Genomic DNA, 15,937 nt, shown 5'->3' with positions numbered 1-15,937 from the left:
TCACAGCTTTTGCTTTATTTGTATGTGAATTGTCTTTAATAAAGATGAGTTCTGCTGAACTTTCCGTTAATGAGAGGCACTTCGGTTCTCATCTCTTTATAAAGGATTTTGGGTAGAACCAGGAAAATGCAGAAATATTGCTAGTTATTAATAATTAATATGGCAAACTGATTAATCAGAAATTTTGTGATCTCTAAAACAGCATTGTCTCTAAATCAGATTGGGTACAGTTAAGCTGACAATCATCAGTTTGAAAAAAAAAAAAGCAAAACTCAGGACTCCTGACTCATATTTTTCCTGACTTTACAGTGTCACATTAGTATTTATCCTTCTGTGACAGCTGAGGCTAGACCAGACCTACATTCAGGAGACAGGAGGTTCAAGATAAGGTACTAACTTTTCACTTTCATGTGTCAGGAGACAGTCTCTGGGTGATTCCTACTCAGCTGAAACCAACAGGAACTTTTGCTAGTTCTGTAGTTACTGACTTAGTGTTCTTTGGCTTCCCTGCTCAGCTCATAATAATGAAGCCCTAAGCTCAGCTGTTTTGATTTTTCTTTCAGCCTGTGTTTAGGCAGAGAACTTCTCAGTATTATAAATTTCAGTACAGATTTTCACACACATATGTAACTATAACCACACTAAACAAAAGTAATTCTCCAAATGAGTGCAGTGTCTGAATGTTGTTTCATCTCACTTGGTGAGAATTTTAGCTGGGTTCTCTTATTCTCTGTTGCTGTCTAGCACACATCAGAAGGAGTGGCAAGGCATGATTAACGTCAACCATTATGTTCAATTCAAATCAGAGATCTGTTTTCAACATTTTCTGCTTTTGTTATGGTCACAGATTCTGAAATCATTGTGTAATGTCTTGAGTTTGAATCTTTCTGTGAGAAGATGAGATGTTGCAATTTGTAACTTTAATTGTGTTCTTCTGTAATTGTCTCCCACAAGGTATTTGAAGCACATAGGAGCTCCATGTCACAAAACTTCAACTCTGTGTTCATTGACTGAATGCAGTTGCAAAAGAAGTATTTTCCTTTTTAAACTCATAATGCGTGCCCTGTTGAGATCACTCATGGTTTCTCTCTATGGTTTCTTTTCCCTAATGTAATATAGCAAATGTAATAACAACCTGATACTGGACAAATTGAACTTTTGTAACACCCCTGAATGTCTCTTACAGCCTTTGTCTAGGTCTGAACTTTCCAAATTATGTATTTCAGACGTTGAGAAAGAAGGGCCTTAATGGCTGTGACAGTCCAGACCCCGATGCAGACGATTCAGTAGGTCACAGCCCTGAGTCTGAGGACAAGTACAGGAAAATTAACGAAGATATTGATCTAATGATCAGCAGGCAAAGATTGTGTGTAAGTACTCAGAGCACCCTTCATTTTTTTTACTCTTGGTATTTCTCTGAACCTGGCAGGCATTGAACAAGAAAGAAAACAAAGGCTGTGAAAGCCCCGATCCTGACTCCTCTTATGCACTCACCCCACGCACTGAAGAAAAATACAAAAAAATTAATGAAGAATTTGATAATATGATCAAGAGTCATAAAATTCCTGTAAGTACCCAAGGTAGATGGCTGGTCTGCTGATAATTGCTGCAGTAACATACCTTAACCCTTTCAGTGATGGCTTTCTGTAGAACCATTTGAAAGTCAAACAGATAAAATAGCCATCTCATCCCACGGGCAGTCCATTTAGAAAGCAGTCCCCAAGGGATGCTTAAATCACATAATCTGAAAGGTGGTCATCCAGAAGTTCATTCTGAGGTAGAAAAGACACAAGAGGAAGAGAAAGAGCCTATGTGACACACCCTGAATTTACACAATCATTTAAACCCACAGTCCGCACAAATCACAAGGCACTACAATACATTAGAATCTCCTGGAAAGGTTTAACAATTCACCATTTAAAAAAACTAAAAACAACTTTGTGCTGAGACCAGATACTCGGTGAAACAAACTCTGTCATGTACACTGACAGTCATCACCTAAATTAAAGCTTCTTTCTGAATAAAACTTCAGCCCTTCTCCCCATACATGAAATTCAGCAACAGCACTGAAGGGTTAAAGCTAATGCTCGCTGCAGGGAAACAGACTGCATGAAAGCCTAATGGTAAGATTTCAACATGTTTGTGTGCTGGGGTGATTTTTTTAAAGCTTTATCAGAATATTCGCTTTGCCTACACCAACATTTTCCATGCTTTAACATTTGGCTAAATTTTGTCTTAACCGAGTCAAAAATACTTCTAACATTCAATCATATGCCTTGCCAGATATTTAAGAGAAATAACTCTGCATGTATTATTTTTGTTTGCCCACATACATAGGGAAAAAATACGTACCCTTTATTATATTCTATCATCAATCAAAAGATGTTAATTTTGTGGCATAAAGTGATGAAAATCAGGGCTCACATGCTTTCTGAATAACTAATGTAAGTGTCTGAGCCCTAATTGTATATGTAAGCTCCTTAGGTTAATTCCTTTCTCAAAAAAGTAGGTTTTTTTGTAAGTTAACAAAACAACCTAACCCTGAGGATTAAGAGAGACTGTGAGTGAAAAGATGCTTCAGCAGTTACAAGTGCAGATATTTGGGAACAAAGGCTCTCGATCAAATCCACAACTGAATCCATAAGATAAATTAATGCCTTATACATAGTAGGCACACAGTCAACCTGTATTGAATTAAATTGAACATTTTAGCACTTATTGATAAAATGTATGCATATTAAACTTTCTATCTTCATTAATACATGTCTGCTTCTTCTGTTAAATGAAATTATGTCAGCAGTAGAGCCTTTGTTGAATCAGAATTATTAATGCACCGTATCTTGAAGGAAAGCCAAGTGCTGTGAATTCTTAAAGGTTTCATAAAACTGAGTACTGCATACAACATATTCACAGTGGACACTTCATCAAATGGAGTATTTCCTGTCATATGCAGCAATGCAGAACTTGTTATCCTCAGAATTCTTAAACGATGAAATATCCATTGGGATTTTATCTTACTCCAAAGTAGGAAAGAAACCACTCCTTTGAGCCAATTTTTTGTTCTTATGACCTGAGTTGCTGTTGATATATAGTACACTAGTTTGGACCTACTGGGCACAAAGGTTTGTGGGTGCAAGATTTTTAGGTGAAGCCTTTTGGATGCCTCAGATAGAAGGAATTCCCTGAACAGTTAGTAAAGGGCAAATACATGCAGTAGTGCTGACCATTCTCGGATGGAATGATCCTAAATGTGAGTGGAACTTAACCCCCAAATTTCTGGAGGAATGCCCATATTTGCACATTAGATCATTTTTTCCATGCTTTTTATGGACAAGAGATGTGATGCATTCCTGGATTGTCTCACAGCATTTCACCCTCTCAAGTAAAGAGTTCAAAATCAAGATACATGATTTCTTAAACGGTGCAACGCTGTGTGGCAAGGGACGAAAAGCCACATTAGAGTTGACATGCTGTGAGGAGCCCCACAGCCCTAGCTGTGCCACAGAGTCCTCAGTTCTTTAGTAAGTGTTTCAGTTGCCACGATGAAAAGCCCAGTTTTTGCACATCACTTTCAGTTGCTGGAAGTAAATTTTGTTGAAAGTTTCCACAGCTGCTAAAACATTTACAGCAGGGCAAGGACACTCTGCCCTTTGTGTGTGGAAGAGTGTCTCCACCTCTTTAAAAACATTACAAGACTGTTTTTCTATTTCAAAGACCCAGTTTAAAGAGTTTCCCTTTTAAAATAGAAAATTTAATATTGCAATCATGTGTTTGTATAATATAATTTATGCCCATATTCCTCAATTACATGAAATAATTCATGGATGATTTGGAATCTTGTCGACCAGCATTTCCTCACACAGAGTTTGCCGTGGTTCATGTTGAGCTTCACAGCAAGAAAAAACAGCTCCATTTGGGGAACCAGGAATTGGGAAATGGACTGAAAGAAGGGGAGGGGCAAATGCAAGACTGGTTGAGAGTGAATGAGAAAGAAAGAAACCATACACACACACACACACACACACACACATACACATATTCAAAATAACAGACTGAATAGACTATGAAGACAGAGAAATAATGCTGTAACTAGGATCAAATGAAAAGGACTTGAGATCATTTATATGCAGAAGAGGGATGCTTAAAGAAAGGAAAAGATGAAACATACAGGTACAATGGGGATCGAATGGAGAAAGCTCCTCAAGGGGCAGAAGAAGGAGGGAATCTAAACCAGCGGGGTGGAACTGAAGGTGGACCCAAGTGTAGTTAAGGCAAGAGGTGGATCGGGTGAAGTTGAGTGGGTGATCAATAACAACCTCTATTTTTTATATGTAATGTGGCTTCTGTAGATACTGAGGTGGAGGTAAGGGCAGGGGATTGAAAGAGAATTTGAGAATGATGAAAGTTTGGATGCATTGAAGAATTGGGGACAGAGAAAGAATAAGCAGGTACGTTCCAGAGAATTGTCAGGCAGCATTGTGGAAATTTGGATATCAGAAATTGATAATATCACTAGTCATCAGAGTTTTGTGCTTCTGTTTTTTTTCTCTGCTAGTGTTCAGCAGCCTGGTAATGGTTGAGCAGAAGTTAAGCCTGTCATTAGTGGCAAAAAAAAAAAAAAAGAATGGGAATCAGTTCAATCGTTTGTATTAAATAAGAGAAGGCCCATAACTAAAAATATTTTCTTAAAAAGCATTTTATTGGACTTTTTCCTTGTGGTATGTTTTGAAAGATAATGGTTTGGGGTGAGTTCAGATATCTAACTATGATGACTCCTGTAACCGTGATCACTTTGTTCAAGGATAGTAACTAAAAGCTTTTTAGCTATCACACCTGTATGTCTGAAAGCCGGTGCCAGCTTCATGAGCATGCAGCCTATGCAGTTGTACAGGTACCTGCTGTCTGAGGGCCTGAGCTTGGTGGAATGCCCTGCTGTCACCACCCTGGAATTCTTAATAATTTTTTTTAATAACAGGCCTCGCACTTTCATTTACACTGGGCCCTGCAAATTATATAGCCAGTCCTGCCTACAGCAGCTTATTTAATCCCCCCAAATTTCCTCTTCCTCTCTGTCTTGAGTGTACCAAAGATTGGCAGCCTGGCTTTGAGACTTTCCAAGTTTAGAGTTTTTAACTACCTCCTGGCTTTTGATTTTTAGACAAAAAAAAATTTTAAGGTTGATGCTTTTAAGTTCCTTAATTATGAAAAGTCAAGATGAAAAGAATAACATAAATTTATTGTTAAAGTTTATATGATATTACGGTCCCTTCGCATTCCCCAAGATGTTTAGAGCTGGTTGGTGTCTTCATAGATGCAACAACTCCATTTCTCAGATAAGGAGATGGAGGTTGAAGGAGATTAAATCACGTGTTAGAGTAAATCACAATTTATTACACAACCTAGACCACTGCTGAGGTTTCTGATAAAAAGGCTGATGTTCTTTCTGATTTGCTGAGGTGTCTTCTTAGTGTGGTCATTTTTTAGACCTGAAATTTGCTTTCAAAATTATTATGGCTAGTTCATGATCCAGATAAGGAAACAAAGCCCAAGACAGAGAATGCAAGGATATTTGCATGTTTTGTTGTAAGTTCCGAATTTCCAATGTATACTCAGATATCAAAATTATATCTGACTGCTGTTTAGCCAACCACAGCTGAGGTTTATAATAATCATCATCAACTCGCTTGCAGCCCCAAATGCTGGAAACTGAGTAATTCTTGGGGGTGATGGTCCAAGGAGGGGAAGAGAAGTAGAGAGTCTTTCAGTGAACTGGCTGTTAAGAGGGTTTGGAATTCATTACATAATTATTAATAATTCTCTTTATTTTGGACATGCATATAATCACCCAGAAAAAAATAATGGGTTTTGTTCCCTAATGAGATGCAATCAGCATGCAGGGAGAAGTGGTTTTATAGGTGATCCTTAGGTACCCAAGAATAGTTAAACATTTAGAAGTAGTATTATTGAATAAAAATTCAAACATTTGTAACCAAAAAAATAGCTTTAAAAAACCAACCCAAAACCAACCCTGAGTAAATAAGGAAGAAGGTGAGTCTCTAGGCCTTATTTTTTTCCCAAGAACTAGGTCACACCCTGGCAGTTAGACTACCCTCCAGTGTGGACGCTCATCCACATTCCAGGAGAACCCATTTAGTTCATCATGTGGTCCACAAATAGTAAACTACTAATATCCAGCCCTTAATCATTTCTGACTGTATTATTTCATTTCTATCCAAAAACTTATACTCTGTTGTACAATGATTTAGTAGCAAAAGCTACAGACTCAGTCATTTAGTCGCTAGATGACCTTGGGCCATTTACTTAATCTCATTGATGTGAAATGAGAAGAATTTTATCTATGTCAAAGGGATGGTGAAGGGATTAAATTATATTATTTATGTAAATTACACAGCACAGTACTTGCTCAATAAATAATACATAGTAAATAGCAAGTTTATATTTTTATATTAGTACAGTGTCTTCCTAAAGAGACTCCTTTGAAGAAAAATATTCAATTTGTGTAATAAAAAGTATAGACTCTACATTATCCTATAGCAGAAGAGCTTTATTACCTTGATTAAAAGGGGGTCTTATATCACCACATGATAATTGATTTTATAACAGAGGGGGTTATTGTAGACCACACATCAAGAGATGGCTTTCTAAAATAAAATATTTTATTAAAATAAAATGAAAGATCTTTAAATTGTACTAAACCATGTACTTATTATTGAAGAAGAAATCATCCTATACATTATAACTTAACTTAAAAACCAAAAGAATATTTAGACATAATATAGCATGAAAGTAAATAAAAAAAGAAGTTATATGTGTGTGTATCCATACAGAATTCAAGACATTGAGGTCTAACCCATATTTAGATACTAATAAAGAAAATACACTCCAGCAGTTGTTCTCACTGAGTTCTCCCTTTTCATAACAAATATTTTTAAATGCCTGATTACTGTCCTAAAAAAAATCATAGATAATATAACCTACCTATTTTAATTGATTTATTAAAAATCAATATAATGTCCTAACTATATCATAAGGAAGAGATTAAAAAAGAAAGCAACTTATAGCAAAATAACATATACTTTGATATGTACACTTGGACATGACTACTGTAGAAGACACATGCACCATACATAGAATCACTGTGAACATGAGAGCTACAGGCACGATCAGAGTCATTCATTGATTCATTCAGTAACCATCTACTGAGTGCCAGTTGTGTGCTATACCAAGCACTGAACAAGGTGCTTAGAATACGTCCATGATCAGAACAAAAATTCTTGTTCTCAAGGAGTTTACGTACTAATGACTGGAGGCATACAATATATAAATATAAAATAAAATAAAAGCACAATCAGTAAATTATATAGCATGTTGGAATATGATTAGTGCTCTGAATAAAAAAGAGCTAGTGAAAGGGATCTGGAGCTAGGTAGGGGACAGGGCACATTGCAGAATTTAAATAGGGTGATCAGGATGGGCTCCCTTGAAAAGGCCAAATTTTGAGCAGAGACTTGAAGGAGGTGATAGAGTTAGCCATGGGAATGAGGTAGGAATGGGGGAGGGACAGGATGCCAGGAAATTAGATAATAGAGATTAGTGAAAGCCGAAGCATACAGGGGCTTGTAGGCCATTTTAAAAAATTGAGCTTTTACTTTGTGAGAGATGGAAGCCCTTTCAGGGTTTTGAGCAGAGGAATGCCATCATCTGACTTGTGCTTTTGAAGGATCATTGTTTTCTGAGTGGAAAACAAACAGAAGGGCAAGGACAGAAGCAGGTAAATCTGTTAGGAGGCAACTGCATAATCTAGGCAAGAAATAAGGGTGCTCAAACTAGGGTGAGAGCCAGCTAAAGTCTGAATATATTTGAAAGCTAAACCAATTGGATTCCCTAACAGACTGGATGTGTGGGATGTGGGAGAAAAAAGAGTCAGGGATGATGCCAAGGATTTTAGTCTGTACAGTTGAAAGGATTGAACTGTCATCAACTTGAGATGAGAAAAGATACGGGTGAAGCTAGTTTGGGTTGAAAGATCTGACATTGAATATTGGATATATTAGTTTGGGAATGTCTGTTAGACCTCCAAATAGAAATATTGAGTGTGTAGTTGGATATGCAAGACTGGAAACAGAAAAGAGACCTCAGCTGGAGAAAGAAAGAAGACTAGGGCACATTTACATTAGAGAGCAGGGAAAAGAGGCAGAATCAGCAACAAAAGCTGAGAAGGAGCAGCCATTGTGGAGGGAGGGAAAGTACAGGGCCTTGGAAGGGAAGAAAGTTCATCAACCTGGGAGTGATCAGCTGCATCCAAGTTGTGGATACAGAATTTACCCTTGGATTTAGCAAATTGGAGGTTATTAGTGACTCTGAGGAGCAGTTTATGTGAAGTGGTATAGGAAAAACTGTATTAGAGTGGGTTTAGAGAAAACAGTGTTCTGTATTTACAACTCAGGTCAGAAGAATGGAACTGCCATTGGTGGCATGATTTTCCAAGATGGTGAACGATTCCTAATGAAGTTGCACATAAAACAAAGTAGTCTGTTCTTTCAGTTTACACAGTAATTACCTCTTAGGAAATTTCAGCGGATCCAATATTTGAAAATTGGATAAGATAAGAGTCAATTCTTTGCTGTGTTTAAGTGTCCCATATATAACAGGATATACGGCATACCTGGCCCTCCACCCAGTAAAATGCCAGTAGCATCCCCCAGTCATTGCAGCCCCTAAAAATAGTCCCACAGATTTCCAATATGTTCCCTAAGGAGACAGTCCCACCCTTGTAGAGTACCACTATTATAGACAGAGAGTTACTATATAGCTCATTGTCCCTGTGGGAAACAGATGAGATGTTCAAAAGGGTAATTGAAGAGAGTTTATTAAAAGGACTGCTTGCAAATGGGCAGAGAAGAGAAACATGGAAGAGTGAAGAACATTAGGGCTTGCAACCCAGAGTTGCTACCACCTCTAGGCCTGAAGGAGCAAGGGGAGAGAGAAGTTACCAGAACACAGCAAGTTCTGTCTGGAGGAGAGAACAAACCAAAAAGAGCAGTGGCCTTCACCAGGGGAATGCAGCCTCTGCCAACCAGCCCAGCAGGGAGGTAGCTACAATTAAAAACAAACAAAAAACCCCTGATCTCTCTCTCCTCCTGCTGAACTTCTCTTGGTGCCTTAATTGGCCAAGCTGAAGCCAGAGTTCAAGGACAACCTGTTTAATGCAGTCTGGGGGGGTCATTCTCTGGGGCACAAAGCAGGGTGCAGCCGGGCAAAGAGTGGATCTGGAGGGCCAAATGGAGGACACCCAGCACAGTTACTTTTACTTTGGTTCCTTAAGTAGATTAGAATAATTATTTGACCTTTGAATGAAGGAATTAAATATTTAATTCACTCTGTAGTCATTTATTCTACAACATACACTGATAATTTTTTGTTTAAAAAGGCTCTGGAAATTTGGAGAAATATTCATCCTTTGATGTCTTATCAAACACTCATATTTTATTATGTCATTGTGTCTATCCCCAAATTATTTTTATTACCCTGCTTACAACAGATAAAGCCTAATAAAGAATGACTGTATTAATATATCACTTGAACAGTTTTGTTTCCTTATAAAACAATGAAGAATCAAAGACATAAAAGAAAAGCATTATGAAACATTAGTTCTTGGCACTATTGACATATCCAAATCATGGAAGAAAAGTAGGAAAAACAGAGAACAAGGGAGCATAACTAGCATCATAATCATCTGCAAGATAAACATAGAATTGTTGTGGAGCAAGATGCATGGTACAGGCCAGCCCATCAGCCTGTAGCAGAAAGTTAGGGCTACAGAAAGAAAAAAATTGTTAAACAGATGACTTTAAGATTTATATATGTGTGTGTATGTGTACATATATATATGTACACATACACGCACATTTAAACCTGCACAGATTGCTCTATATAAACCCTATTTCTGATCTATTAATTGTATTAGAGTGTGTTTAGAGAAAGAGTATGAGCTCTCATTCTGAGTCCTCTGCCATTATATTCAAACAGTATTTTCATTTGTAATGTTAAAAACAAAGAAGGAAGATGGGACGACTATGAATATGTAGTTAATGCAAGCAGAAAAATAACCTGGTTTTACTTAAATTGCCAATATAATACAGAAAAAAATCAGTAGTCAGGACCTGAATTGCTCCAATTAGACATCCGTACAGCTTCATTTCACTAAATATTTGCCAACTCTCTCTCATTTTGAGATACAGGTCTTACCTGTCAATGGCAGTACATCCCCAAATGTGAAGAATCACATATATTCTGAACTATAATTTAAAAATGTGATATATGCTCTTTTGAATTCTGTATCTTAAAATGTCTATTATCTTTAGACTTACTTTCAAAGGACAGGCTTTAAAAAAATAATAATTAAGGTATATGTGCTATTCACATGCCTGGAGATGATTTTATATCATTAAACTTCTGCATAAATATGCTTCAATAAGCAATTAAGCCGAAGGCCCTGGTTTGCATTTTAATCCTCCTTTTTCTCCGTGAAGTCATCACAATCATGTACCTTTGATCTTGCAGTCATTTCTGGCACCAGATTCAGATTATCACAAATGAACAATTATTACTTAATAGAATGGAATTCAAAGACAATGGAGTCTAATGAAATGGGGCTTTGTTTTAAACAAAAGTGAAACATTTTCTAATAGTTGCAAAGAAAGTGCTCTAAGCACATTAGAAAAATGAATTTATGATCTGAACATCTTGAGAGCTCTTAATGGTCTTCTAGACACCAAGCAGTTTGGAATTTGAAATGTTTCTTGAGAAATTACTGGTTGTCTGTGCTTGAGGGTTTCTGTTACATTTCTTTTCTTTCACCCCTATTTCTTTCTGGTCCTGCAGGCTGTTCCACCTCCCAACTTTGAAATGCCAGTCTCCATCCCAGTGTCCAGCCATAACAGTTTGGTATACAGCAACCCTGTCAGCTCACTGGGAAACCCCAACCTTTTGCCACTGGCTCACCCTTCTCTGCAGAGGAATAGTATGTCTCCTGGTGTAACACATCGACCTCCAAGTGCAGGTAACACAGGTATGTCCTGATAAGGAAGTAATGTTAACAGATCATTGGAAGGAGCTACTTTTGGCAAAAGCCAAGACTACTTTACCTACAAATGTCAGTTTTCTATTTATTTCCTACACTGCTTAACATCCCCCTGCTATGTTGTCTACATGATTAAAAAAAAAAAAACATGTAGCTTATCTTTCAAAATCTTTCATACTCTGCAACTTTCAGCCTATCTGTCACCAGGGCCCCATCATGTGGCTGTATTTTAACCACATACTTTCTCAAACAAGATGTCAGATACCCTGTCTCCAGGCTTTTGCTTATGCTCCTTCTCTGCCTTGAATTCCATTTTCCCTCTTCCTCCTACCAAGATATCACCTCTTCTGTGAAAACTTCCACTGTGGTTTTGGGTCTTACCGTTGATAACATTTATCACATTCATTACTTCATTCAATTTTTTAATTTATTTATGGAGTAACTTATCCCAGATTTAAGGCACAAGGGAAATACAACAGGATAACAATTTATAAGTGTAAAATAAAAACAAAATTGAGTCAGAAATGAAGCACATACACACCTGCCACAAATGTTCTACACATCTAGGAGATCCTGGATTTATACATTTTTCAGGGACCCAGAGAACAGAAATCATTGTTTGGGAGAGGTTCAAGCATTCTCAGTATTCAGATCAAGGAAAAAACACATTGTAGGGTATGCTTTGTTGATAAAGGGTCTATTTTCCCCACTGGATTTAAAGATTTTCAAAAGGAAGAATGATGTCTCTGTTGATTGTCCAGGCTCACAATTGAAACTAAGTAAATATGTATTGAATGTAACTAAACAATCACTTCATATTTCCAAAAGAAGTACCAAAAACCATTGTATTTCTAAATTGCATGCATCAGACTATTACATATTTACATTTTATCTTTAAGAAGGCCCTCCATAGCAAGTTGTTTTTAATGTCTTAGGCACATAACTGTATTAAAAGTAGTTTATTCATAGGTGAATTGTTCTTCTGGAATACTTAATTGTCCGCCTCACAATTGGAACTAAACTTATAATACTTTTTAATACAAACACTTTATATAAAAAATACTGTCAAAATCAGTCAAGTAAAAAAATCCTGATGAATCTTGGATTGGGGGATGTCTATAAAGAAATACATTGTGCCATTCTTCCTACCTCTGAAAATGTTTGAAATTTTTCATGATAATTTTCAGTAGCTATATGTATTCCTTTCAGGTAATACTCAAAGTTAGTTGAATTTCACATTTGATGAATCTGTGCTCATTTTTTAAATCTGATACTTTATTTTCAAGTATTCTTTGATTGGAAACAATAAGCATTTTCTTAAAAATAATGAACATACTCATCTAATTTCAAAGCCAGAACCAACTCATAATTATAGAGTGGGACTTGGAAGAAATTAGAAAATAATTTAGGTGATATTCTCACTATGATTCTTTTTGCTAACTCTTGTTTCTTAAAAACCAAAAGTAATTATTATATTCATTCTCTTAACTGAAACATCCCAGCTCTCATAAATAAACATTACCAAATATTAATGCACGTTCTTAAGTTAGCAGTGAATAAACATATGTTTCTAAATTTGTGACCAGTGAAAACTTGTTTTTTTTGTGTCAGTCAGTGAAATTCAGGTAGTAAATGAACTTTTCCACTGAGGGTAGATTCGCAAAATGACCAAAATTCTGGACAATTGCCATTGCACAAAATTAATTATATAAAATATATTTACAAAAATCTAAACATCAAAGGTATGGTTGTCTAAGCATATGGTAGACCCTACTCTTTTTTTATTTCTATGAAACAGCCTTTTAGGAAAAACTAAATTTGGAGATAATAAAAACTCAGAGACCATTCAAAGACTGTATTTTTAGAATATAATCTGTCTTAGAAAAAAGGAATCTGCAAAATGTCAGTGATTGAATGTATGTATTTTTAATGTTTGAGCACAGCGTGTCACAATAAAATAAATGTCAGCCATTACATCTGGCTTAGATAAGACTTTGCAATTGTTTAACTTTTAGGGGAGGACAAAATACTGAGGTTGCTAAAGGTAAAGTATTTTGTTTTGTGGGCCTTTAGCCTTTCTCCTTTTGATTTTTCTCTTTAATCCATAGGTGGTCTGATGGGTGGAGACCTCACATCCGGTGCAGGCACCAGTGCAGGTAGGCAGAGACTTCGGTTCTACACTGTCCTTGCATCTTCTGCTAGGTGGTTTGCAGGAAGTGTCTTGAACAAAGTTTAGAAGGCTGTGAAAGGCACAGAAAAATATCCCCAAGAATTTCTAAAGCCCTTTTCTGAAGGAGGAGTGATTAAATAGCAACTTAAAAGATTATTGACTAGAACTTTCCTTAATAACACTTCAACTAGCTAACATAATCAGAGAATTGAGGGCTCCGCTCAAATTAATTTAATCCTAGATAACATCCTCGGATAAAAGAGAACCTTTAGTAATCATTGCACAAAACATTACCTTTAGTAATTTCCACCCAAAATACTAAACTCGTGTAAATTTCTAAAGGAGAGTACAAGAGAAAAGGAGAGAGTAAGATACTTATAACCATTCAACAACACAGTTAATAAAAACAAAATGGGATTAAAATGGGCTTTTAGAGAATATGAATTAATGTGCCCCAAAAAGAGCCCTTAGATACATTCTGGCTGTTAATAACGTCTTACACACTGGCTAATTGTCTCATTGTCACACTTCTCCAGGGTTCCATATTAATCATAATGTTGCTGTTACTGAGTTATTGTCATTTTCAATGCAGAGGCAAGGCAGTACAATACTTCTAAATGCCAACTGCGGTTCACTATTGCCATAAGAAGTAACCATGGTAATTTCTGCACCTGGAACATGCTATACATTTAAAATAGAGGCGGCAGGCGTGAATGACACAAGGTTATGTCTGAAATGTCAGAAAAAAAATTTAAGTTTTATTGAAATATACATGGACAGGCTAATTATAATATTTTACCAGGTTTGGATATAATAGTCTGCTAATTGTAAGAAAGAAGGTGAAGAGAATTGGCATACAAACGTTTTCATAAATATCCATTTGGAAGTAATGTTTCTCACTTTTGATATTGGCTTTTCACTAATTCAGTGAATAATGAAGAACATGTATTAGAATTAAACAGACTTGACAGAGAATGAATAGCACCAACTTCCTATTTTATCTACCTTTTGAAAATTAGGTAGAGTCAAATTGAGTAAACTCAAAGTATTATTTTGCCAGACATGAAAATCAAATGTTCTTTTTTTCCCCTCGAAAAAATACTTTGCAAAAAAAAAATAAAATACTTCGTGATATGTAGTCTCAAAATTACTGAGCCAGATCAAAGCCAAACTAATGTTTCTTGGATTCAAGTCTCTGCCGAACACTGTGGTTAGAATGGTGGGGACTAAGAATTGGGTTGTCACAAATACCCAGACATAATATAAGAAAAATACTTGAGTCATTATGATGTTTTATTCAGTATCTCACTGCACTAGTTGTTTTCAATTGTGGAAATAGCCATTAGTAGTAATGAAATTTATTAGAAGTAGTAAAAAAATATGTGGGAGAAAAAATGGGTAACTCAGCTTTGATGGAAATAGTCTCTTCTTACTGCTTATTAACTAGAATGCTTTAGAATCCTATATTGAAAATGGAAAGTGTTTGGTTGGTCAACCATACTGTCATTGTCAATTCCCTGACAGTCTGCCAAGTTTAATGGCCTTCCAGGGACAAGAAGACACTCAAGTCTTGAAAGCATAAAAGTTAGCACACAGCTAAGCATCATAGAATTTTAAAAAATCTTAAGAGCTTAGTTAATCCATCCTCCTACCTCAGGAACACTGCCATCGGGATGAGAATCTTCTCCTTCAAAAACAGAAGGAAAAAAAAATACTCAGTTGCTCCACACTGAAGATAATAAATATCCTATCTTGATGATTGTATCTTGAAGCAATGAACATATAATTTTCACAGTTTCTGAATAGTTGTGAAATAGTTACTTACCTACTTTTTAAAAATAGAGGATGAATCTCTTTCTAACTCTGGTTCCATGGAGCACCTGTTATAAATGCCAGTTAGTCTTGAGCTTAGTTAGCTGTCGTGTCCTGCTCACAAGCTCAGCCTTCTTCCCTTCTCTCTCAGGCCAGTCAGTATCATATGTCAAAGCTGAATATATCTGTGCTGATGTCAGAGAATCGCATAACACCAGGGGGAAATGAGGCCAGCCAGAATGTCTCTGCATTTTCAGAAAAGAAAACTAAAGCATAATGGCCAAAAGATATCTTCCAAATTTTGAATATTGCCATTGAAATTCAAGGTCTCAAATAGTTAGAAACAAGAAGGCCAGGTGGCAAGACTCTGCAGTCAAGTTCAGTACTTTTCGGTTTTTGCAAATTTTTTCAGAATTTTAATTCTATATCTCAAATCATCGCAGCATGTTAAAAAGGGATAGTCTTGTGAGGGCAGGAAGTAAATTTAACATTTATTGTGTGCCTATAAATACCAAACCACCAGAAAGGTAAGCACTCTCTTTTTCAGCTTTGCTCCAACATAAAGCGTAGCAGCTTTTCCATCCCTCTTCTCACCCCAGCTCTTACCAACTCTGCCTCCAAGGTAGTCCCTAAACCCTACCCCTTTCTCTCCATTTGTATCCCTCCACCCTGGTTTAGACTTTTACTTACGCCCCAGAGCCTCCTATTTCCAGAGCCTTCTTCACATTTCATCCTGCTCCAGGCTCTCCAGGACTGATTGTTCTTTCTCAAAGCCTTAAACCGATTGTAGATCATCATTCACATGCCTAAAATCCAGCAATGGCTTGCCAACACTTTCACAATTAACCATG

General features: G+C 36.6%; 1 protein-coding gene and 2 long non-coding RNA genes across 8 annotated transcripts in view; 1 reads left to right on the top strand and 2 right to left on the bottom strand.

Annotated features, from left to right (window-relative positions):
* Positions 1-1,669, bottom strand: part of LOC119508239 — a 28,671-nt gene extending 27,002 nt beyond the window's left edge. The window contains exon 1 of the long non-coding RNA XR_005211437.1: positions 1,621-1,669. This is a non-coding gene — a long non-coding RNA (uncharacterized LOC119508239). The remainder of the gene's footprint in view (positions 1-1,620) is intronic.
* MEF2C (myocyte enhancer factor 2C) overlaps positions 1-15,937 on the top strand; it is a 138,278-nt gene that overhangs the window by 95,909 nt on the left and 26,432 nt on the right. For 3 of the 6 annotated variants that reach the window (XM_037801816.1, XM_037801812.1, XM_037801814.1), the window contains exons 4-6: positions 1,227-1,370; positions 10,906-11,092; positions 13,213-13,260. In XM_037801816.1, coding sequence (XP_037657744.1) covers positions 1,227-1,370; positions 10,906-11,092; positions 13,213-13,260 — 379 coding nt within the window. Of the gene's footprint in view, positions 1-1,226; positions 1,371-1,429; positions 1,568-10,905; positions 11,093-13,212; positions 13,261-15,937 lie in introns of all 6 variants that reach the window. The other 3 variants (XM_037801817.1, XM_037801815.1, XM_037801818.1) reach the window with 2 other exon arrangements.
* LOC119508238 overlaps positions 12,852-15,937 on the bottom strand; it is an 81,056-nt gene continuing 77,970 nt past the window's right edge. Inside the window, exons 3-4 of the long non-coding RNA XR_005211436.1 lie at positions 15,100-15,331; positions 12,852-13,344 (exon numbers count right to left, since the gene is read on the bottom strand). This is a non-coding gene — a long non-coding RNA (uncharacterized LOC119508238). The remainder of the gene's footprint in view (positions 13,345-15,099; positions 15,332-15,937) is intronic.

Source organism: Choloepus didactylus, chromosome 13 (assembly GCF_015220235.1).
Source record: "Choloepus didactylus isolate mChoDid1 chromosome 13, mChoDid1.pri, whole genome shotgun sequence".
Lineage (NCBI taxonomy): Eukaryota > Metazoa > Chordata > Mammalia > Pilosa > Megalonychidae > Choloepus > Choloepus didactylus.
Note: the sequence above shows the minus strand (reverse complement) of the source record. Positions and strands in the feature narration are given on the sequence as shown.